Source organism: Heptranchias perlo, chromosome 17 (genome assembly GCF_035084215.1).
Source record: "Heptranchias perlo isolate sHepPer1 chromosome 17, sHepPer1.hap1, whole genome shotgun sequence".
NCBI classification, from domain to species: Eukaryota; Metazoa; Chordata; class Chondrichthyes; order Hexanchiformes; family Hexanchidae; genus Heptranchias; species Heptranchias perlo.
In genome coordinates this window covers 23579824-23605764 of record NC_090341.1, presented here as the reverse complement: position 1 = coordinate 23605764, position 25941 = coordinate 23579824, and the positions used below count along the sequence as shown (strand labels likewise).

General features: G+C 42.5%; 1 protein-coding gene across 2 annotated transcripts in view; it reads left to right on the top strand.

Annotated features, from left to right (window-relative positions):
* Nucleotides 1–25941, top strand: part of dcp1a (decapping mRNA 1A) — a 59585-nt gene that overhangs the window by 25832 nt on the left and 7812 nt on the right. For both annotated transcript variants that reach the window (XM_067998735.1, XM_067998736.1), the window contains 3 exons: nt 1717–1855; nt 11494–11613; nt 12544–13260. In XM_067998735.1, coding sequence (XP_067854836.1) covers nt 1717–1855; nt 11494–11613; nt 12544–13260 — 976 coding nt within the window. The remainder of the gene's footprint in view (nt 1–1716; nt 1856–11493; nt 11614–12543; nt 13261–25941) is intronic.

Here is a 25941-nt window from a genome sequence, read left to right as displayed (position 1 = left end):
CTAAGCAGTCCACAATAAAATACATTTTTTTGTATTCAAATTAATATAAATGTGAAAACCTTCTCAATTCTTTTTAACATTAAATGTTCTTGTGTGTTACACTTAGTTTCAGATACTGGATTGATGGGAATAACACTGTTAGGACCCCTCTGCCCTATTGTTTAACTTGTTGCATTCAAGAAAATGGAAGAGTTTCAGATCCAGAAGTGAATGAGTAGAATAACTGCAGAAAATAAGTTACCAAACAGGCAAACTTGGTACAAGATCTGAATAGTGTGTGTGTGTGTGTGTGTGAAAAACAATTACTGATGTTTCTTACTGCCATAAAATGTTCTCTACCTCTGGAGTCATGGTGGTGAGAAGCTTGTTAATCAATGTTCTGACATTGATGTAAAACAGAACAGTTGTGGACTATCAGACATTCCTGGACTGGTGGATCTCACCAAAATGTAATAGTGCAGCTTTGAAGTAAGTGATCCAAATTTTCACCTCAACTGTGAAAACACTGCATTCTGTAGCTGTTTAAGATTACAATGAAAACATCCTAGAGGTTTGAATTTGGTTCTTGCAAAGCTACAGCACCAGTAGTCCATAAATACTTCTATTGTATAAGCTTCAAGCCCTGAAAAATGTTAGAACAAATTCTCTCCTCTTAAAGACTCTTACTCTGCTGGGATATGATCTCACTGAGTCTGGCAGCCCTCCTATACTTTGCTCAAGTGGCCATTCTTCATGTACGAGCATCTATCATGAGTATAAGTAAAATATACAACAAGATGTTCCATTTTTACAATATTGTTCGTGTAAAAGAATGTCTCCGGGCACTTTACAAGAGGTAGAGTGGGAAGTGAAAGAATTTGAGGGGAGGTGTAGACAAGGTCGTGGGGAGGTTTTGAAAAAGATGAGCGATAGCAAGATGAAATTGTTTTGGGAACAAATATGAGGGCAGGGTATAATAGCTGCAAGATTGACCTCCAGTGATGGAGTGGAAGGGATGTGGCAGTAATTCACAGTCAGAAATAAAAATGGTGAGGGCTGGAGAAAATTCCCTTAACAGGTTGGGGCAAGGCCACAGAGGGATTTAAAGATGAGGATCTTGAAAGCAGATTGCTGGGCCACAGGAAGCCAATGGAGCTCATAAGAACGAGAATAACTGCGTTCCAGACTTTGCGCAGGAGAGACCTTGAACCACAGGATTTTGAACGAACTGAAGTTTGTGACTGGTGGATGTCAAAGAGAACATTTTGATGAATGAGAGAATTTTTTGAAAACATTTTAGTGAAGGAGGACATGTTGACCCTGTGGTGCTGAAGGCATTGTTGAGATTGGTTAAGAAAGGGGATTAAACAGACAATGTTCCTGAGGTGGAAACAGACCGTCTTTGTGGCAGACTGAATGTGGGGTCAAAAGTTCTTGGACTATGGGGAAAATCGCCGTTGAATCTGATCCTGTTCTCCCCAAATGTCCACTAGTGCACTTTCGTGCTGAGGTCAATGATAGTGATCATCAGTAGGAACAATACCTGTAATTTTCCAACTTCCCCCTTCCCCCGCCCCCGCCCCCCGTGAACTTTCAGTGGGGCGTCCCCAGCTGAGATAAACTAATTTAACACAGAACAGGGATCAAATTCAGGACTTTCTGATCTGACTGGGATAACCTTTTATTTATTGGTTTAGGTAATTACTTAGTGTAATACCTGTGCTGCTGCCTCCTTAGGGTGGTACAAATGGAGGCTCAGAGAGTCCAGCAAGAATCTCCAGGGAGAACGACTCCAAACAAGACCAATGGGTACGATGAAGAAAATCCTATTGATATCCTAGACATGCTCAGCAAAGCCAAGGAAGAGTATGAACAAGTAAGGATTTAAATTGTTTAGAATAACAATTATAAACACTGAATAATGAATGTTGTACATCTGTTTTTTGCAGGATAATCTCTTTAACCTCTCACAGTGCTATTTAACAAATCTCGGTGTGAGATTGTTACTTATTGTCGAGCGGTGTATCTATCAGTAATAAGAATTTACTTGTATTCTGAATATTGCTATATAGATTCTTTCCTCCTCTTCTGAGTTTTAATATTTTGAATTCGCAACAATGAATCATAGAAAGTTACGGCACAGAAGGAGGCCATTCCGCCCATTGTGTCCATGCCGGCCGAAAAAGAGCTATCCATCTTAATCCCAATTTCCAGCACTTGGTCCATAGCCCTGTGAGTTATGGCATTTCAAGTGCACCTCCAAGTACTTTTTAAATGAGTTGAGGGTTTCTGCCAATACCACCCTCTCGGGCAGAGTTCCAGACCAAGACTAGAAGTGAACTTGTAATCATCACTTTTCTGGGTGATGGATATTCATACAGTGTTCCTGTATCCAGATGACAGCGTATCCTGTATAAAAGGAAAACTTCAAAACCTTTGTGTCCATCTGCTTGAAAAAGAGCTGAGTATTTCTATTGTGAAAATTCAACAAATGGGGAACAAATGAAGTAATGCCCATATTGAAATGATCCTTGGCCACAATGGCCAATTTACACATTGGCCCAGAAATTGCTCGTGTGGCGATTCAACAGTGCTCGCCGATCCATAGATTTATACTAGCCCGCTAACTTACTGCGGTCTTTACTGGGTGCACTTCCTCTAAAAGGAAGTGGAGAAGAGCCCAGCGTTAGCTCCAGTTAAGCTAGGACCCATGGGAGAAGCGGGAGGATCACTCCTCTTGATCAATCAGATTGCAGCATTTTTGACTGCGAAGAGTTTCTGAAGGCTGGAACATAAAATCCAGGTAGTGAAAGGTACAACACTAATCATTTTTAAAAACAGTTATGGACAGCAGACAAAAAAAAGGATAAGAAATGGGATGGGCAGCAAATGCTGGTCTTGCCAGCGACGCCCACATCCCTTGAACGAATAATTTTTAAAAATAGTTGAATTAAATAAGAGACAGAAGAGAAAAGTTTAAAAACAAAATCTTTAATTTTTAAAAAAATGTTTAATGACCAAAAATGATTAAAATAAGGAGTAATGAGACCCCACATTTTTAAAAGTTAATTTTTAGTTGTTTGGCAGTCATTAAGACTTACCGTGCTGTTAAAACATAGTTTAGACCTGGTATTTTTAAGCGTACCTGTTGTGTGGTGATATTAGTTACTTTCCAGCTCAGCAAATGAGCAAGTTGGCGCTGGTCATTGTTTCCACTGATTCCAGCTGGCGATATCCCTTTAATTCGAAGTTGTCATATTGCCGGCGAACCAGGAGGAGCAAGTTCCAGATTTCCGTGTTTCACTGCGCATTTGCAAACGCCGGAACTTGTTCCTCGATTCCGCCACTAACAACAGTGAGTGCTGTTGAGCTCGCCGTTCTTTTTTAAGCAATTTCTCTGCGATTATATTTGAAGAATCCTTTCCTGAAACAAACCAAATATAAAGGCTATGGATTATAACATTAAAGTACTTTTGTAAATTGTAAACACAAATTCAAATTGATTTGAAAATGCTTTCATGATTAAGGGTTTTATCCAGCTTCAAACCGCTTTTGACTCATGCGGAGAAGCTGGAACCAGTTTTCAGATGTGGTGCAACGATGGATATAAAAGGCAAGCTGAGAATGAGACTAGGATATATCAAAGTATGAATGAATTTGAGCAAAACAGTAGTTGTGGGGTCAGAATGCTGGTGTCACCTGTGGGGCTTGGCTTTGATTGTAGCCCAGGCTGAAGGGATAACATTTTCTCACTTCTGAAGATTGTCAGGGCACTAAGTGCTGAGAAATTGGACAGTTTCAATCCAGTTCCTAACTGACAGAAAATAGTAACATAAATTCTATAGCATAAATTGGTCGGCTCATTAAGGTAACCAGAGATGGCAAGTGTGGGAAATAAAAGTGTTCTTTTGTGTTAATGGTTACTGTATATTGTAGGAACAGTGCAGAGGGAGCTTTATCCTGTAATAAATCCATCCTTCTCCTGCTCTGAGTATTTGCTGCCATTAATGGGTGAACAAAACTGGAAATGTGTCCAGCCTTGAATAATTAATCTTCCATGTGCAAATAGTGTTCCATTGCCCAAAGAAGATGATTCATCTTGGGACGTAGTCCTCAAAGAACTTTATATTGCATGATATATTTGGTCCAGTGCTTCTACACTGTTGTATATAAAGTTTTGTTCTGAACTGCAGCCTTCATTTCTTTTTGCCTGTCATCAGCTGTGTTCATTGTTGCCCAGTGCATAGATGTTGGCCATTTTGAGGCGTTTGCACTTTCAGCATAATTTTGTCGATCAGTGTTTCCAGACGGCTATTTCTTTCACTTCCTCCTTTGAAGTTAGTAATAGTTCCACCAGAGTAGGTAATCCTGTTCTACTTCACCCAAGTGATGTAAAAGAGAACTGTTAATGTTTGTGGCTATTCTTCACCTGTGAGCCTAGACACTAAAGGGCTGATTTTAACTTCGAGCGGAAGCTGACGACAATCCCGTGCGGGAGCTTTAATCAGAGACCCAGCAGATTTTAACTACGGGGCCTCATTTGAATGCTGCCGGTCAGCTGCTCAGCCATTTCAGGTGGGGGAGGACGAAAATCAGGTCGCCCGGAGGCAGCCCACCGTCATCAGGAGAAGGCCAGCAACAGCAAGGGTGTTGAGAGGTTCTTGCGGCTGTGGGGAGAGCTTGGGACAGCAGAGACCCAGACTTTCTTTGTGGGGCTTCCCGAAAGCTTTACCCGGCAGGTCAGGTGTAAAAATTCCATTTTATTCGATCTCTATTTCCATTTATTAATGAAGCTCCTGTCACAGTTTGGCAGGAGCATCACCCATTGCCAAAACAGCTGTATTAAACTCACAGATCTGCAGGAAATGGAGCTGCCCCGTTTTAACTGCTCCCCCACTTCTTTCCTGTCAATTGGGGAGAGTTAAAATTCCCCCTTAAATGCCTGCAGCCTATTGAATCATTGGGGCACCATGGTATGTGCTTTGTAGGACAAGTCACTAGATAGCAGTAGGGAGCAGGAATCCTTGGCGGGCGCGCGCGCACACACACGCACACGCACTTATTGTAATTTTTCTATTCAGGCAACAGGTATGTGCTTTTGGAATTGTTCTGCAAAAGTTATTGGTGGGCTTTAGTACAATTTTCAAACCTCTACAAGAAAACACTAATTTCTGACAACATGAAAGTATTTTGGGGGCCTTGTAATTTAATATTTTGTTCTAAATATCAATTGGGCAGCAATCGTGAACTGTTAGGTGGAAAGTGTTTATCGTATAAATCAGAATGTTCTAAAAGAGCTGTACAGAATCTTTAACATACTTAACCCAGAGTGTTATTTGCTGATATTCTGCATTGGGCAAACATGATTTAGATGCATGATTTTAATCTGGAGTTGTTAATCTGAGTTTTCTCTGCCCTGGGTCCAGATGTGAAATTGAGAACAACCTTAAGTGGCTTCTAGTTATTCTAAAATAATTCATAGCCACTATGTTGAAATAGCTCCTGTTTATATATTTGTGCCTCCAATTACTCCTATTTTGTGCAATCATTGTGTATGTAAAAGCAGTGTGGTAATACTTTTTACACAAGATTATATTTGGCCTTTGCTTTGGATACCACTTTTCTCGATTCAAATTTTGTGAAAAAGCAAAATAAAATTAAAACCGAAGCATACCAATACTGAAACACATTTGTATGGTGTGAAAATATCACTTAAAAATAAACTCAAAAATAGGAAGTAAAACTGGCACCATTCAAATCTAAATGTAATGTCTTGCATTGTTGTTTCCATACCAACCAAACCAGAGGTCAATTAGAACACAGAAATACAATGCAAGATAACACAAAGCTACCAACTGAACAAACTAAGAAAATGTATTTTGACATTAATTTTTGAAGCCATCTTCAACTGATGAATTTGTGAAATGAAAGTGTATGTTTTGGAATTCAGTGTTGGTATACTCTTCAACAAATGCAATGTGAAATTACGTAGGAAACGAAACAACTTGCACCTTCAAGTTGAAAATAAACTCTTCAGACAAGAACTTAGAGAAAACTGGGCCCTTCATGATCAGCAGATATAAGATCATAAGAGATAGGAGCAGGAGTAGGCCGTTCGGCCCCTCGAGCCTGCTCCGCTATTTAGTGAGATCATGGCTGATCTGATTTTTACCTCAACTCCACTTTCCTGCCCTTTCCCCATATTCTTTGACTCCCTTGCTGATCAAAAATTTGTGTAACTCAGCCTTGAATGTATTCAATGACTCAGCCTCCACAGCATTTTGGGGTAAAGAATTCCAAAGATTCACAACCCTCTGGGAGAAGAAATTCCTCCTCATTTCCATCTTAAACGGGAGACCCCTTATTCTGAGACTATGCCTCCTAGTTTTAGATTCCCCCATGAGGGGTAACATCCTCTCAGCATCTACCCTATCGAGTCCCCTCAGAATTTTGTATGTTTCAATAAGATCTCCTCTCATTCATCTAAACTCCAACGAGTATAGACCCAAGCTGTTCAATCTTTCCTCATAAGACAACCCTTCCATACCCGGAATCAACCAAGTGAACACTCTCTGTACTGTCTCCAATGCAAGTATGTCCTTCCTTAAAAAAGGGCACCAGAACTGTACGCAGTACTCCAGGTGTGGTCTCACCAGCACCCTGTACAGTTGTAGCATGACTTCCCTGCTTTTATACTCCATCCCCCTAGAAATAAAGGCCAATATTCCGTTTGCGTTCTGGGTTACCTGCTGCACTTGTATGTTGACTTTTTGTGTTTCGTGTACGAGGACACCCAGATCCCTCTACTGCAGCATTTTGTAGTATTTCTCCATTCAAATAATATTTTGCTTTTTTATTTTTCCTCCCAAAGTGGATGACTTCACATTTTCCCACATTATATTCCATCTGCCAATTTTTTGCCCATTCGCTTAACCTGTCAGTATCCCTTTGTGGCCTCATCGCAACTTGCTTTTCCACCTATCTGTATCATCAGCAAATTTGGCCACAAGACGCTCTGTTCCTTCATCCAAATCATTGATATATATTGTGAATAGCTGAGGCCCCAGCACTGATCCCTGCGGCACCCCACCAGTTACAGATTGCCATTTTGAAAATGACCCTTTTATCCCGACTCTTTGTTTTCTGTTAGTTAGCCAATACTCTATCCATGCCAGTATATTACCGCCAACACCATGAGCTCCTATCTTGTGCAGTAATCTTATATGTGGCACCTTATCGAATGCCTTTTGGAAATCCAAATATACTGCATCCATTGGTTCCCCTTTATCCACCCTGTTCGTTACTTCCTCAAAGAACTCTAATAAATTTGTCAGACATGATTTCCCCTTCATAAAACCATGTTGACTCTCCTTGATTGTATTATGAGTCTCCAAATGTCCTGCTGCTACTTCCTTAATAATGGATTCTAGCATTTTCCCAATGACAGATGTTAGGCTAACTGGTCCATAGTTACCTGCTTTCTGTCTCACTCCCTTCTTGAATAGGGGTGTTATGTTTGCGGTTTTCCAATCCGATGGGACCTTTCCAGAATCTAGTGAATTCTGGAAGATTACAACTGATGCATCTACTATCTCTGTAGCCACTTCCTTTAAGACCCTCGGATGCAAGCCAACAGGTCCAGGGGACTTGTCAGCCTTTAGACCCATTAATTTACCTAGTACTTTTTCTCTAGTGATAGTGATTGTTTTTAGTTCCTCCCTCCCCTTTGCCCCTTGATTTTCTACTATTATTGGTATGTTATTAGTGTCTTCTACTGTGAAGACAGATACAAAATATCTGTTCAATTCCTCTGCCATTTCCTTGTTTTCCATTATTATTTCCCCAGCCTCATCCTCTAAGGGACCAATGTTTACTTTAGCTATCCTCTTCCTTTTTATATACTTGTAGAAGCTTTTACTGTCAGTTTTTATATTTTTTGCTAGTTTACTCTCATAATTTATTTTCTCCCTCTATTATTCTTTTCGTCATCCTTTGCTAGTTTTTAAAGTTTTCCCAATCTTTGGGCTTACCAGTAATCTTTGCCATGTTGTATGCTTTTTCTTTTAACCTGATACCATCCTTGACTTCCTTAGTTAGCCATGGTTGGTTCACCCTTTTTGAGGAGTCTTTTCTCCTCACAGGGATATATTTTTGATGCGAGTCATAAAATATGTTTTTAAATGTTTGCCACTTTAGCCAATTCTGCCCTCATTCCTTTGACATTGCCCTTATTTAAGTTTAATACAGTAATTTCAGACCCAAGATCCTCGCTCTCAAACTGGATGTGAAATTCATCATGTTATGATCACTGCTTCCCAAGGGATCCTTTACTTTGAGATCGTTAATTAATGCTGCTTTGTTACCCATTACCAGATCCAAAATGGCCTGTTCCTTGGTTGGTTCCCCGACATATTATTCTAAGGAACAGTCCGTAACACACTCTATGAACTCCTCCTCAGGGCTATTTTTGCCAATTTGATTTGTCCAATCTATGTGAAAGTTAAAATCGCCCATGATTATTGCATTACCTTTTTTTACAAGTCCCCCTTATTTCTTGATGTATATTTTGCCCTACAGTGTAGTTACTGTTAGGGGGCCTATATACTACTCCCACCAGTGATTTCTTTCCCTTGCAATTTCTTACCTCCACCCAAATTAATTCGACATCATGATCTTCTGAGCCAAGATCATTTCTCACTATTATACCAATTTCATCCTTTATTAACAGAGCTACCCCAACCACCTTTACCTTTTTTCCTATCCTTCTGAAATGTTAAATAACCCTGAATATTTAGCTCCCAACCTTGGTCATCTTGCAACCACGTCTCTGTAATGGCCACGAGATCATACCCATTTGTTTCTATTTGTGACATCAATTCATCTATCTTATTATGAATGCTGCGCGCATTCAGATAAAGAACCTTCAATTTTGTCTTTTTACCATTCTTTCCTACCCCAGCCCCATTTGCTAGTGCACTCTTATGTTTGTACGCTCTGTCCCTTCCTGACACACTCTGTTTATCATTACCCCCATCACTTTCTTGTACTACTTCCTTGTCTTTTCTCTTTATCAATCTAAACTTCGCCCCACCTGAGTCTTTCCCCCCCCCCCCCCCCCCCTTATTTAGTTTAAAGCCTTCTTTACCGCCCTAGTTATTCAGTTTGCCAGAACACTGGTCCCAGCATGGTTCAGGTGAAGCCTGTCCCAATGGAACAGCTCCCTCTTTCCCCAGTACTGGTGCCAGTGCCCCATGAATCGAAACCCACTTCTCCCACACCAATTTTTGAGCCACACATTCATCTCTCTGATCTGATTTACCCTGTGCCAATTTGCTTGTGGCTCCAGTAATAATCCGGAGACTCTCACTTTTATGGTTCTTCTTTTTAATTTAGTCCTTAGTAGCTCAAACACCCTAGCAGAACCTCCTTAGTCCTACCTATGTTGTTGGTACCTACGTGGACCACGACAACTGGATCCTCGCCCTCCCACTCCAAGTTTCTCTCCAGCCCTGAGGAGATGTCCTTAACCTTGGCACCGGGTAGGCAACACAGCCTTCGGGACTCTCTCTCTTGGCTGCAGAGAATAGTGTCTATCCCTCTAACTATACTGTCGCCGACTACAACTACATTCCTTTTTACTCCCTCCCCCCCCCCCCCCCCACTTGAATGGCCCCCTGAATCACAGTGCCGTGGCCAGTTTGCTCATCCTTCCTGCAGTCCCTGCACTCGTCCACAAGGGCTGCAAGAACCTCGTATCTATTGGACAAGTGAAGAGGCTGAGGCTCCTGCAATGCTACCTCCTGGGTCCCTGTACCTGCCTCACTCGCAGACACACCCTCCTGTCCCTGACCACGTGCCAATTCTACAGTATTTAGTCTAAGGGGCGTGACTGCCTCCTGGATCAAAGTGTCCAGGTAACTTTCTCCCTCCCTGATGCATCGCAATGTCTGCAGCTCGGACTCCGAGAATATGAGAAATAACAGAAAATTTAGAAATTTTTCAAGCGTGGGAAACTGAAATACCGTATGAAGAAAAGAGGCATTACCATTCTACATGTTTACATACTAAAATCTAAAGTTATTGGAACAATACCACACAAAAATGTAATCATTGTATTTTCAAGAATGTTTCTTCAATTTAAAAATAAAAGAATAGAGCCAATGACAGATCTGCTATCTTAATTAATTTTACCCAGTGTAGATAGATGCCTAAAACCTACCCTTACTGGATAATAATTACCAAGAATTGAATCTCTGAAAGTACTTGTAAGCAAAATCAAAACAGCTGAAAACAAATTTGTAATGTTAGAAAAAATTCTTAACTGCTCACAGGTTTCTGATTGATGTACTCTGTTATTTAGTAGTTAAAAAATTAAAAAGAAAAGAAAATCTAAGGGGAGTACTTTCTGTTCTAAATACATCTTTTCTATAGAAGTGAATAATTTGACCAGGGATTTCTTTGATTTTAGTGTGATTTTTCTGGAATCAAATGGCTCTGGGGCCATTGGCAGGTTGGCTTGAAAATGCATCTTGCGCTGTTTACAATGGAGCCATCCTCGGGACACGGCCTGTATTTCAGGGGCAACTACCCTGTGGCTCTCGGGCCACGAGTTCAGCCCTGGATGTCCAGACTCAAAGCACAGGCAACTCAGTCCTATTTGTGCTGATGTTTTTTGTTTGCTGCCTTGTCCTGTTTGAATTTTGATGCTATTTGAAGTGCTTCTGCCTTATCAGAGCACCATGACACCATATATTAGTATCAGCATTTTGAACAGTATAAAAATTGTTGGAAATTTTGTGTGGCCCACAAGGCTCCATGGTACATATTTATGTGCCACATGAATAGAAAAGCTTGGACACGCTTGTTGTATGTCACTGGAATGGAATGACATTGGAGAAAGATAAAATTGAATCTTTGTTTAAGAAGCCAAAGGAGTTCCTGGTTAAGAGCATTATTTTCTTCTTTTAACAAAAGCTTGCAATTTGCATAAGAAGTATTCCTCCCATTCCCCTCTCCCCAGACTTTTTTTTCCTTTTTTAGCCCAGATCAGAGCAGTGAGTTGTTTAATCTGCTTGGCTTGAGTATTCATTGGTTTTCTGTTCTTTTAACTAATTGGATACAGTTGAATGCTTCTACTGCTTCACGGTATATTAATGCTGAAAATAATCAAATTTAGTTTGAATCAGTACCAAATTAAATTTCTTAAGTAAACTGACATATTTTCCTTTTAAAATTAAGGAGAAAGAAAAGAGTTCAGTAGCCATCTAGTGGTGGTGATGTGCTATAAAACTAGATACAGGAATTTAAATTGAGAATATGTCCATGGTTGCTGTTCGTTAAGGCCTTCAATTTAATCAGTATAATTACATTTTGTAGTCAGATCCTGGATTGTTAGTTTTCCTATGGTACTAATTGAGATCACTACACCTAAAATGATGAATAAAGAAATGTTAACAATTGAATCAATATTGAATGTAATGTTTGACTTTTTAAAAACATGCGTTTTTCTTTTAGACATGTCAATTTGGTGATTCAAGTATTTTATCAAGTTCTCCAGGCATACACAGCACTGTAGGCCTAGCAGTGAAAACATCAATAGATGAACATACCTCTTCAGCACAGCACCACAACAAGGTAGTTTGACTCAGTGATAATTATAACAACTTGCATTTATATAGCGCCTTTAACGTAGTAAAACGTCCCAAGGTGCTTTGCAGGAGCATTACCAAATAAATTTGACACCGAGTCACAAGATATTAGGACAGGTCAAAACTTGGTCAAAGAGCTAGGTTTTAAGAAACATCTTAAAGGAAGAGAGGAAGGTCGAGGGAGGGAATTCCAGAGCTTAAGGCCTAGGCAACTGAAGGCACGGCCGCCAATGGTGGAGCGATGAAAATAGAGGATATGCGAGAGGCCAGAATTGGAGGAGCACAGAGATCTTGTAGGGCTGGAGGAGGTTACAGAGATAGGAAGTGGTAAGACCATGGAGGGATTTGAAAGCAAGGATAAGAATTTTAAAATCGAGGTATTGCTGGACCGGGAACCAGTGTAGGTCAGCGAGCACAGGAGTGATAGATGAACGAGACTTGGTGCAAGTTAGGATACGGGCAGCAGAATTTTGGATGAGCTCAAGTTTATGGAAGGTGTAAGGTGGGAGGCCAGCCAGGAGAGCTTTGGAACAGTCAAATCTAGAGGTACCAAGGGCATATATGAGGGTTTCAGCAGCAGATGAGCTGAGGCAGTGGCAGAGACGGGTGATGTTAGAGGTGGAAGTAGGCGGTCTTGGTGATAGAGAGGCTATGTGGTCGGAAACTCAGTTCAGGGCTAAATAGGACACCAAGGTTGTGAGCAGTTTGGTTCAGCCTCAGACAGTGGCGAGGGAGAGGGATGGAGTTATTGGCGAGGGAACAGAGTTTGTGACGGGGACTGAAGACAATGGCTTCAGGGTCGTCCCAATATTTAACTGGAGGAAATTTATGCTCATCCAATAGAATCGTCCAATAATTATATTAGGTAGTGTGCAAACAAATATTTTAATACTGCCTTTTTTATTTCCTTCTCTAGCATATTCTTTCAGGTGCCAAACATTTGACCGTAGAGGAATTATTTGGCACACCTGTTACCAAAGAGCAATTGATGAATGCTAACCAGGAACTCTTCTTGACATCCCAGCAAGACACCATATTAAGAAGCCAAAATTTAGTCCTACCCATCACTTATGAACAGTCAACAGAACTTAAACAATTGGGGAGCCCTGAGAGTCTTAATAACAAAATCAATTTTTCCCGATTGAATCGCCAAGAAGCCACAGCACAAGTACTAATGATACCGGCTGCACTCCAGAAATCTGATGTGAAAACCAATCGTGTGTATGATATTTGTGCCAGTCCCCTCTTTCAGTCTACCCTAAATTTTGAGGCTACATCTAATCAGACAGCGCCCGCCATCAGTACCAATGGCCACAGTCAGAGTGTGCAACAAGAAATCAAAACAATATCACCACTGATGATGTGCCCCCTTTCCTCTGAACTAACACATGCTCCCCAGAACCTGACCCCGGGAGGTAACCAGACTCCTCACCATGGCACTGGAGAAAGAAGCACTTCAGATATTGGATCTCATGGTCATGAACTGCTTCAGAAACTCAAACTGACACAGCAGAATGATCAGCAGCATCAGACTCTCAGCAAACCCTTACTAGCTGCAAATTTTTCTCCACTACTCGTAACCCCAGAGAGCTTTAAAGAACCAAACATAAAAACCACAGAAGCTTCATTACAGGTACAAACTATTAAAATATTATTTACACTTGTTGTTCTCCTGTGGCATTGCACACCAGGAGCCAAGACCAAGTTCAATATTGAAGTCATGGAGGATTAGAGGGTGGGGGTTAATTAGACCCAGGATGGCAGGGGGGAGGGAGAGACAGATGGGAATGCTAAACTTATTACATCCTAAAATTTCTCTCTGGGGAGAGGTGATTGCAATGAGCTAGACCAACATTCCCTTGCTTCCCCCATTCTGAAATTTCTTGGAGGGAGGGGGTGCTGGTGCTACCAGTCTTGAAAATCATGATGGGGGTGTTGTGTAGAGATACACTTCAGCCTCAATAAGGTAGCGAAATGCTTTTCCGTGGGGATGGGGACCCTTACAGAGTCCTTCCCCACTGTTGCAGTACCTCTGCAAAACACACATTTCTGAAATTTGTCATCTTTGGCTGGCACTGCAACTTTTGGCGATCTTGATCTGGATTTTCAAAAGGCTTTGGTCAGAGCATGTGGAGTCAGGGGACAAGTAGTAGAATGGATAACTAGCTGGCTACAAAATAGAAAACAGAGTAGGGGTTATAGGTAGTTACTCAGACTGGCAAAAGGTAGGAAGTGGTGTTCCACAAGGATCAGTGCTAGGACCACTGTTATTCGTTATTTACATAAACAATTGGACTCTGGAATCGAAAGTACGATTTCAAAATTTGTGGACGACACCAAATTGGGGTATAGTTAATACTGAGGAGAACTGCGATAAAATATAGGAAGACATTAATAAACTTGCAGAATGGGCCTATAATTGGCAAATTAATTTCAATATAAATAAATGTAAGGTGGTACATTTTGGTAAGGAGAATAAGAGTCGAAATGGGTTAGAGGGGCAGAGGGATCTGGGGGTACAGATATGCAAATCTCTAAAAGTAGCGACGCAAGTTAATAAGGCCATTTTTTTTTAAAAAGCAAACCAAGCACTGGGGTTCATTTCTAGAGGGATAGAATTGAAAAGCAGAGAAGTTATGGTAAACATGTATAGAACCTTGGTTAGAACACACTTGGAGTACTGTGCATTGTTCTGGTCTCCATATTATAAAAAGGATATAAAGGCACTGGGGAAGGTACAAAAAAGATTTACTAGGATGGTACCAGAACTGAGAAGTTATACCTATCAGGAAAGATTGAACAGGCTGAGGCTCTTTTCTCTAGAAAAGAGAAGACTGAGGGGTGACCTGATGGAGGTCTTTAAGATTATGAAAGGATTTGATAGGGTAGATGTAGAGAAGATGTTTCCACTTGTGAGGGAGGCCAGAACTAGGGGCCATAAATATAAGTTAGTCACTAATAAATCCAATCGGGAATTCAGGAGAAATGTCTTTATCCAGAGTGTTATAATGTGGAACTTGCTACCACAAGGAGTAGTTGAGGCACTAGCATAGATGCATTTAAGGGGAAACCAGATAAACACGAGGGAGAAAGAAATAGAAGGATATGCTAATAGGGTTAGATGAAGTAGGGAGGGAGGAGGTTCATGTGGAGCATAAACACCAGCATGGACCTGTTGGGCTGAATGGCCTTTTTCTGTGCTGTACTTTCTATGTAATTGATGCAGTTATTAACTTGTGTATCCTTTTTGATGGACCAGGGAACAATTTAGAAAGCACTGATCTGTTGCCTGCTCAAAATTGAACTTTTCAGTGCATCTGGCTTGTTAAGTCACATTCAGGAGGGGGAGCCGTTTGCTTTCGGCCCAAAATCTCAAGCATTGCATTGGGCAGGTAGCAACACTTGATCTGAGATACAGAATGAGCTCGGTGGGATGAGAATTGTTCATCTTAGGTTTGCAAAGGTGTTGAATCGGAGAGAGGAAATGGTGTCCTGGTAATAACAAGGACTGGTGCTAACTGGCCAGTGGTTGAGGATTGATATTGCGGGTCGGAATCTGATGCACGTAGTGGGTTGTGTGAATAACATTGAGTTCCAATGAGCCTGGTTAGAAAAATGAATGTTTTGGCATGGGGAGAAGGGAAAATTGTGCTACAACACGGAAGGGTTTACTCTAGAATTTATTGGGGGTAGGGGCATGAGTCGAAGAGGAAACTAAGCACAGGGTTAGTGTTTACAGACAGATAGCAGAGACAAAACTCTGTCCAAGGCTGCATTGAAGTGTGGCTGTAAAATTCATGCTGGAGGGAAGGAACCGTATTTTTTTTAAAAATTGTCAGAGTTTGCTGGAGCAGGGCTTCACGCGGTGTGCCCCGTTAATTAGACTTTTTCCCTCACCTTCAGCTCAATTTTTTTTTTTGCCCTGCAAATTGGTGGAAGTACAAGCTGATAAAAGCGCGGCAAGGGCAATGGGTATCTGGGACCTTGGTGAACGACTGGACCAACAGTCTATCTCCTTAACCAATGAGATTTAAGGCTTGAGAAAGAAACAGAGGAACGATGGAGAAGGAAATAGGGTGAATTAGAGTCAAATCAGAAAGAGAAATAAAGAGAAGAAAAGAAAGATTGGATTGAGCGAAAAAAAGCAACCAGAAGGAAAAGTAAGAAAAATCTCCAAGAAGAATTTGCTACCTGCAGGAATGAGACTCTATATAGTTTCAGTTGTTCCCTTTCTGGGCCAGAGGAGTTGAGTGGCATTGCAGGAACATAAATCTTGTCTTTAAAAGGGTCCTTACGCTGTTAAGTACTAGCCCTAACTGTCTACGGCAAGCTTAATTACAAATGCAGCAATTTCATGAAGCTTACGGGGAGCTGATGGTGAGCTGCCGTTTTCGTGACACTAACGGCAGAGCAGCGCAAATCCTTCAGCAATTTGTGGCAATTTGCAACTCACGGGATAGTTCTTTGCCACAAATTGCTGGACGATTTATGCACTGATAACGGTGTGTGCGTTTAACTCGGGTTATTTTGCCAGCAAATTCTGGCCCATTGACATTAATGATTTTTTGTAATAAACTAATCTCAAAGTTCCAATTAGATTTGCCTTTTGCCCTCAATTTGAGACTCTGCTTTGCAATGGAGTTGCATGCTACATACCTGGTGATTCCAAGGGCAAATATACAGTCCCAGTTCAGAGTTTAGAGCTTACATTACATGACAGTATTTACAATGTTAAAAACCTAATCACAGTGCTACCTACAGGTGTAACGGGTACTGTAGGTGAATGTTGACATTTTTAGAATAGATTTTTCCCATTGACAGATCCTGCCACAAGTTTTGAGAATGTTGCAACCCACTCAGCATTTATTATAAATAGATTTGTAACCATCTTCCTATAGATTCCATCCAGAAATACATCTTTGGATGAGAGAAGTAAAGCTGTGTATGTCACAATTGAGATTATTTGTAAGTATGAATGAATGAATGGGTGTTTTGAAGTAAGTCTGTACGGCAGAATCAGCCACAGTCAACCCATTAGTAAATCAGTTGGGTTATTACTACAGTCCAACAATTTTATGGTCACTTTTACTGATACCAGCTTTCTATTTCAAATTCAAATTCTCAAACTGCCATGGTTTCAAACCCAGCTTGAAACTGCACTGGAATTATACTTCATGTGGTGTCAAGCCCAAGCAGTGTGAGCATTCTTCCTTGTGCGTTCTCATTACTGCATTCTGGAATCAGATTATAGATGCCTTAGAACAAAAAAAAATATTGAGCCTATTGTGCCCATGGCTGTACTAGCTCTTCAACTGGAGCTACTTGTTATCCCATTTTCCTGGCCTTTTGCTGTACTCATTTATATTCTTATACTGAGACTTGTCATACTGTGACTTTTGTGTCAGGCTTTGTCAACAAGACAAACTTATTGTAAAAATGCCAACATGGGTAAGGTAGCATAATGGTTATGTTACTGGACCAGTAATCCAGAGGCCTGGACTAATAATCCAGAGAATGTGAGTTCAAATCCCACCATGGCAGTTTGAGAATTTGAATTTGAAATCGAAAGCTGGCATCAGTAAAAGTGACCATAAAACTGTTGGACTGTTGTAATACTCCAACTGATTCACTAATGCTCTTTAGGGAAGGAAACCTGCCACCCATACCCGGTCTGGCCTACATTGACTCCAGTCCCATACCAACGTGTTTGACTCTTAACTGCCCTCTGAAAATGCCTGGAAAGCCACTCAGTTGTATCAAATCGCCAGAAAGAAAAGCAAGAATGAAACCGGACAGACCACTTGGCTGTAACCTAGGCATTGAATCGGGACACGACCTTGGCATACCCAGCCCAGTCGACTCTGCAAAGACCTCCTCACTCACATCTGGGGACTGGTGCCAAACATAGGAGAGCTGTCTCACAGACAAGTCGAGTAATGGCATGACAGTCATACTCATGGAATCATGCCCATCAGCCAGTGTCCCAGACTCCTCCATCACCATTCCTGGGTATGTCTTGTCCCACTAACAGATGGAGGCACAATGGTATACAGTTGGTTGGGAGTAGCCCTGGGAATCCTCAACACTGACTCCAGACCCCACAAAGTCTCATGGTGTCAGGTCAAACATGGGCAAGGAAACATCCTGCTGGTCAACCAGTACTCCATTTGGAGGAAGCACCAAGGTGAACAAGGGTACAGAATGTACTGTGGGTGAGGGACTTCATTGTCCAAAACCAAGAGTTGCTCGGTAGTACCACCACTGTCCGAGCTGACTGAATCCTGAAGCCCAGACTGGGCTTGCAGAAGGTGGTTAGCGAACTAACACTAGGGAATAACCTAATTGACCTCACCAATCTACCTGTCGCAGATGCGTCTGTCCATAACCGAATTGGTAGGAGTGACCATCGCATGGTCCTTGTGGAGACCAAGTCCCGTCTTCACAGTGATGACCCCCTCCACCATGTCGTATGGCACTGCCACCATGCTAAGTGGAACAGATTAAGAACATAGCTAGCAGCTTAAAACTGGGCATCCATGAGCCGCTGTGGCTCATCAGCAGCAGAATTGTTTGCCATCGCAATCTGTAACCTTATGGCCTGGCATATCTTATACTCCTCCATCGCCACCAAGTCAGATGACCAACCCTGGTTCAATGAGGAGTGTAGAAGAGCATGTTGCGAACAGCACCAGGCATACCTGAAAATGAGGTGCCAGTCTGGTGAAGCTACAGCACAGGAATACATGCATGTTAAGCAGCAGAAGCAGCATGCTATAGACAGAGCTAAGCGATTCCACTACCAGCAGATCAGGTCAAAGCTCTGCAACTCTACCACAGCCAGTCGTGAATGGTGGTGGACAATTAAACAACTAACGGGAGGAGGAGGCTCCATGAACATCACCATCCTCAATGACAGCAGAGCCAGCACATGAATGCAAAAGTGGCAAGTGGACGATCCTTCTTGACCTCATCCTGAGGTCCCCACCATCACAGATACCAGTCTTCTGCTAGTTCCATATACTACATAAATGGCTGAGTGCACTGGACACAGCAAAGGCTACGGTCCTGACAACATCCCGGCTGCAGTACTGAAGACCTGTGCTCCAGAACGTGCCGCACCATTAACTACACTGTTCCAGTATAGCTACAACAGTGGCATCTACCTGATAATCTGGAAAATTGCCCAGTATGTCCTTTCCAAAAAAAAAACAAGACAAATCCAACCCAGCCAATTACTGCCCTGTCAGCCAGTTCCCGATCATCAGCAAAGTGATGGAAGGAGTGATCAACAGCACTATCAAGCGCCTTGTATTCACCAACAACCTGCTCACAATAGCTCAGTTTGAGTTCCGCCAAGGCCGCTTGGATCCAGACCTCGTTACAGCCGTGGTCCAAACATGGACACAACCTGAATTCCAGAGATGAGGTGAGAGTGATTGCCTTTGACATCAAGGCAGCATTCAACTGAGTGGGTAATACCAAGGAGCTCTAACAAAACTGAAATTAATGGGGATCAGTGGGTAGCTCTTCAGTGACTGGAGTCATATCTGGTACAAAGATAGATGGTTGTGGTTCTTGGAGGTCAATCATCACAGCCCCAGGATATCGCTGCAGGATTTCCTCAGGGCAGTGTCCTGGACCCAACTATCTTCAGCTGCTCCGTCAATGATCTTCCCTCCATCATAAGGTCAGAAGTGGGGCCATTTGTTGTTGATTGTACAGTGTTCAGCTCCATTTGCAATTTCTCAAATAATGAAACATCTCTGCCCACATGCAGCAAGACCTGGATAACATCCAGGTTTGGGCTGATGTGTGGTGTGAAATTTACTTGCCATTTAAGTGTCGGGCAATGACCATCTCCAACAAGAGAGAGCCGAACCATCTCCCCATGACGTTTAATGGCATTACCATCACCGAGCTCCCTCCCCCACCCCCACCATCAACATCCTGGGGGTTGCCATTGACCAGGAACTCAACTGGACTAGTCACATAAATGCAGCAAGTCTGAGGCTGGGTATTCTCCAGTGGCTGGCTCACTTCCTTACTGCCCAAAGCCTCTCCACCTACAAGGCACAAGTCAGGAGCGTGATAGAATACTCACCAGCTGCAACAACACTTGAAGCTTGACACCATCAAAGCAATCCCCTTGATCGGCACTTCATCCAATAGCTTAAACATCCACCACCAGCGTACCATGGCTGCAGTGCGTACTCTCTACAGGATGCACTGCAGCAACTTGCAAAGGCTTCTTCGGCAGCACATCCCAATCCTGTGACCTTCACCACCTTGAAGGACAAGGGCAGCAGATATATGGGAACATCATCACCTCCAAATTCTCCTCGAGTCACACACACCATCCTGAACGACATATATCGCCATTCCTTTATCAACGCTGGGTCAAAATCATGGAACTCCCTACCTAAAAAAACATTGATACATATAGAACAATACATGGTGTTTACAGACTGCCCCTGCAACTGCCCGTTGCCAAGGCAATCACCGTGTTCAGACAGAGAGGTGTCACCTGCAGAACCCCCGAATACACATTCAACAAAAAAACAAACAGGGAAAAAAAACAGAGAAAAAAAACAGAGAGAGGCAGAAACATCCGGAAGGCAGAGAAAGCCAGCAAATGACCCATTATATTAAAAACAGATAACATTTGTTCGCTGGTGGGGTAACGTGTAGCGTGACATGAACACAAGATCCCGGTTGAGGCCGTCCTCATGGGTGCGGAACTTGGCTATCAATTTCTGCTCGACGATTTTGCGTTGTCGTGTGTCTCGAAGGCCGCCTTGGAGTACGCTTACCCGAAGGTCGGTGGATGAATGTCCATGACTGCTGAAGTGTTCCCCGACTGGGAGGGAACCCTCCTGTTTGGCGATTGTTGCGCGGTGTCCGTTCATCCGTTGTCGCAGCGTCTGCATGGTCTCGCCAATGTACCATGCTCTGGGGCATCCTTTCCTGCAACGTATGAGGTAGACAACGTTGGCCGAGTCACAGGAGTATGAACCATGCACCTGGTGGGTGGTGTCCTCTCGTGTGATGGTGGCATCTGTGTCGATGATCTGGCATGTCTTGCAGAGGTTACCGTGGCAGGGTTGTGTGGCGTCGTGGACGCTGTTCTCGTGAAAGCTAGGTAATTTGCTGCGAACGATGGTCTGTTTGAGGTTGGGTGGCTGTTTAAAGGCGAGTAGTGGAGGTGTGGGGATGGCCATAGCGAGGTGTTTGTCCTCATTGATGACATGTTGAAGGCTGCGGAGAACATGGCGTAGTTTCTCCGCTCCGGGGAAGTACTGGACGACAAAGGGTACTCTGTTGGTTGCGTCCCGTGTTAGTCTCCTGAGGAGGTCTATGCGATTTTTTGCTGTGGCCCGTCGGAACTGTCGATCGATGAGTCGAGCGTCATATCCCGTTCTTACTAGGGCGTCTTTCAGTGTCTGTAGGTGTCCATCGCGTTCCTCCTCGTCTGAGCAGACCCTGTGTATTCGCAGGGCCTGTCCATAGGGGATGGCCTCTTTGACGTGGTTAGGGTGGAAGCTGGAAAAGTGGACACCTACAGACGCTGAAAGACGCCCTAGTAAGAACGGGATATGACGCTCGACTCATCGATCGACAGTTCCGACGGGCCACAGCAAAAAATCGGCTGAGGATAACATCAACAAGTTCCATCCCACCATCGACGACATTTTCTTTCTATGGACCCACGGCAAGGAATCACTAAAGAGACTACACGATAACATCAACAAGTTCCATCCCACCATCAAGCTCACCATGGACTACTCCTCAGAATCAGTTTCTTTCTTGGACACACGAATCTCCATCAAAGACGGGCACCTCAGCACCTCACTCCACCGCAAGCCCACGGACAACCTCACGATGCTCCACTTTTCCAGAGGCCATCCCCTATGGACAGGCCCTGCGAATACACAGGGTCTGCTCAGACGAGGAGGAACGCGATGGACACCTACAGACGCTGAAAGACGCCCTAGTAAGAACGGGATATGACGCTCGACTCATCGATCGACAGTTCCGACGGGCCACAGCAAAAAATCGCATAGACCTCCTCAGGAGACTAACACGGGACGCAACCAACAGAGTACCCTTTGTCGTCCAGTACTTCCCCGGAGCGGAGAAACTACGCCATGTTCTCCGCAGCCTTCAACATGTCATCAATGAGGACAAACACCTCGCTATGGCCATCCCCACACCTCCACTACTCGCCTTTAAACAGCCACCCAACCTCAAACAGACCATCGTTCGCAGCAAATTACCTAGCTTTCAAGAGAACAGCGTCCACGACGCCACACAACCCTGCCACGGTAACCTCTGCAAGACATGCCAGATCATCGACACAGATGCCACCATCACACGAGAGGACACCACCCACCAGGTGCATGGTTCATACTCCTGTGACTCGGCCAACGTTGTCTACCTCATACGTTGCAGGAAAGGATGCCCCAGAGCATGGTACATTGGCGAGACCATGCAGACGCTGCGACAACGGATGAACGGACACCGCGCAACAATCGCCAAACAGGAGGGTTCCCTCCCAGTCGGGGAACACTTCAGCAGTCATGGACATTCATCCACCGACCTTCGGGTAAGCGTACTCCAAGGCGGCCTTCGAGACACACGACAACGCAAAATCGTCGAGCAGAAATTGATAGCCAAGTTCCGCACCCATGAGGACGGCCTCAACCGGGATCTTGTGTTCATGTCACGCTACACGTTACCCCACCAGCGAACAAATGTTATCTGTTTTTAATATAATGGGTCATTTGCTGGCTTTCTCTGCCTTCCGGATGTTTCTGCCTCTCTCTGTTTTTTTTCTGTTTTTTTTCCCTGTTTGTTTTTTTGTTGAATGTGTATTCGGGGGTTCTGCAGGTGACACCTCTCTGTCTGAACACGGTGATTGCCTTGGCAACGGGCAGTTGCAGGGGCAGTCTGTAAACACCATGTATTGTTCTATATGTATAAATGCGTAGGCTTCAAGGAGCTCCTGAACATTTACCTGAGGAAGGAGGAAGTCTCCGAAAGCTTGTGAAATTAAAATAAAATTGCTGGACTATAACTTGGTGTTGTAAAATTGTTTAAAAAAACATTGTGAGAGTACCTTCACCACATAGAATGCAGCGGTTCAAGAAGACAACTCACCACCACCTTCTCAATGGCAACCAGAGATGGGCAATAAATGCCGGCCTGCCAGCGACACCCACAGCACAAGAATGAATAAAAAACAATTTTAAGGTGTTAACTTCTTTGCAGCAATGCTAAAGTGGCATATAACTGCATCTCGAGGTGTGCTGGTCACTCACTCAGAACAATTGAGTGATGAGAAGCCCAAACCCTGGAGGATGTTGCGAGAACCCCAGAGATTCTGAAATCTTCTCTCCAACCATATGAGAAAACACAAAATGCTGCTTTCTTTGGGCCTCAAGCAACATAACTTGGGTAACCTTCTGGTCAAGATATCCTTCCAGCAAATGAGGTTGTTGCATTGAGCCATTGCATTAAGTTTGGAGCAGTTTTCACAATTTTGAAAGCTGTTTGATGATGGAGTGCATAAATAAACATGAATGTCAATTAGTTGGAAGGATCCATAATATTCATTGCTGGTCTTGAAACTAACCATACTAAAATTGACTGAGTTATGGTAAGTATTTGTCAAAACAAATGCGATTGTTGACCTAGTCGCAAAAGAAAGAAACTTAAAAAAAAATACCAGTTACTGAAAGTGCAGGCAAATAAATTACACCAAGCTTTGAAAGAAAACAAAGGGAACTTTTTTTTGGTGCAGTTGAACAATAAAGACTGCTGCTGCTAAGAACTACGGTTGCAGTTCAGAACGAGGTCTTGTATGCAGTAGATTGCACTTAGATAGTCAAATTGGCACAAATTTCTTAAAGTGACAAAGTTCTGGGTGATTTTTTTTCCCCCTCTGAGATGATTTCTATCTGTATGTAGAGATTGAGTAAATGAAAAATGATAATCCAACAATTAACATGGCAATTTTGCTGCTTAATTGTAATTTTAATTTCAGTTTCCCAGTTTAGCAAAATTAAAAGGGGTGTATTATAAAGAATACTTTGTAAAAATCCTGCAATTAGATTTTTATTTTTTGTGACCTCATAAATTACTGAATGTAGAATTGGATAATACTTTGGGGTCCAACTGTAATATTAAATCATAGAATAGATGATTACACATGCTCCCCCATGAAAGGAATCCAAATGACTGGATACAAAGTGGAAGAACTATACACACAGGGCACCTTAAATGTTCAGTTTTCCTCTGATTGGGCATTGGAAATGATTAGTGCATAAGCTGTTGAAGTTGATATTCCCGTTCTATAATGTAAAACCAAGTGTAGGCTAATGTTAACAACAAGGCTTAGACTTTTGGTGCAATAGACTATGAACACAAAAGTGAGGATGGCAGCTCAGAGCATTATCCTCTGCCAGGTTAGCTGTATCCAGTTTTTCAGTACATCTCCAGAAAAGACCAATGGATTTGCCCTTTGTGGGAAAAGTTGTGATCAGATAGACATCATGATAGGACACATTTTTTAAAATGTGCCAGCAAAGCTTTTCAGCCACCCAAGATGTCATTCTTGCAGGCGTCCCATCCAAAGCATGATACACCTGGTGGAAAAAGCAGGCTGATGCTCCTACTTCCTTTGCAACCTCACTAATTATTTCACTTTAGAAATTCTAGTAAGGATTGTGAATTTAATGTCATCTAGTTGGATGCATGGGTGAGAGAAACTGACAGAAAGCTGAGAGCATGTAGTAGTCATAGCTAATTGCTTTTAACCATTTTTTGTGATGGTAACACCATGGGTATACCGCTTATGATTGAAAATCTGTTAATAGCTCTGGGCAGAAGGTAGAATTGAAAAGGTTATTCGATTCATCTACTTTGCATTTTTATGATGAGAACTTACACAGATCACTTCAACTCCTTGTCTTAGACGAAAGTCTATATCCCTCCAGTCCCTGATGAAATCAAAATCATTTGACATCCCAGGTGACAACCTTTTCAGTTTGCATATAACAGTTCTGCCAGATGGAGTAAATAATCTAGAGTTTCTAGTTGCATTGCTTATTTAATTCAATCATTTACTGACTTTTAGTTTATTTTGCATGGACGAGGGGTTAGAAAGAGGATCCATTGGGTGCCATAGTCTAAATTTATTTTAATGCAGAATTTGACTTGCATTGTCACAATATTAAAAAAAAAAATCTGCATTCAATTCCTAGTAGATGTTTACCTTCACTTTAGCATCTCAGTAAAGACAGCACACAATTAATCAGTAAATAAGAGAAGAAAAACCTGAAGACCTAGTACTTTTAAAGGTAAAAGTACTTTCAGTTTGGGCTACAACTCCCCTTCGTTCGCCACCGTCTCCCTAACCACCCCACCTGCCACAAAATAAAATGATGAATGGGCTTCACTTGCATCTAGACCTGCTTTAACATTGGTTGAAGGCACAGCCCATTTAAAGGTAAGTAAGTGCTTTGGATGGGCTTTGATGCTGTCCCAGAAATGTCTAAGTAGGGAACAGTTAGTACTAGCGCAGTGTTGTCAGCCAGTCGTGACTTTCCTTTTTTCTAGCATCTCCAGATTGATATCTAGGCTGTGTCTGCAGCACTGACTTTTGTCTAAGTGAAGGAAACAGCTCCACAATATACCAGTGACATGTCATTGAAGTGACACTAGATGCAAGAAGGGTACTAAAATGGCAGTCCTGGCAGGAGAGAATTTTCTTCTTAATTTTGCATTTGGGAAGTACTTTTTAATGAAAGTTTTCTCCCTTTATCTGATGGTAGCAGCTTATGTGTCTCAGCGCTGGGGATGTTTAGGTGTTTCAGACGTTGTGATATGCAGAGAATCATCACGTGCTGTTCCTTGTGCAGGAGCATTTCAAGTTTACTGCAATGCCAGCTTTTTCATCTGAATGTATGGGGGTGTCGCAGTAACAAAATCATCCTGGCACTGTGCTTTAGTGCAGAGAAACATTGTGCTAAGCTTTGTGAGACTTTTATAATCTATAATAATTAGTATACTTGTCTGTGAATTTTTTTTAAAATCCAGGCACCAAGAAAAAAGGTTACGCAATATATAATTCTGTAGTTGAAATGAAAGAAAAACTGAACAAAATCTTTAGTTGGCAGATCTTCATAATTTATTTGTAGCAATATTGTCTTAAGCATGTTCTGTAGCTTCTGTACAATCGTATAACATTGTGCAGTGCTTCTGTATATATTAAACAGGTCTGGTTAGTAGGCTTCCTCTGAGGGTAATGATGCAG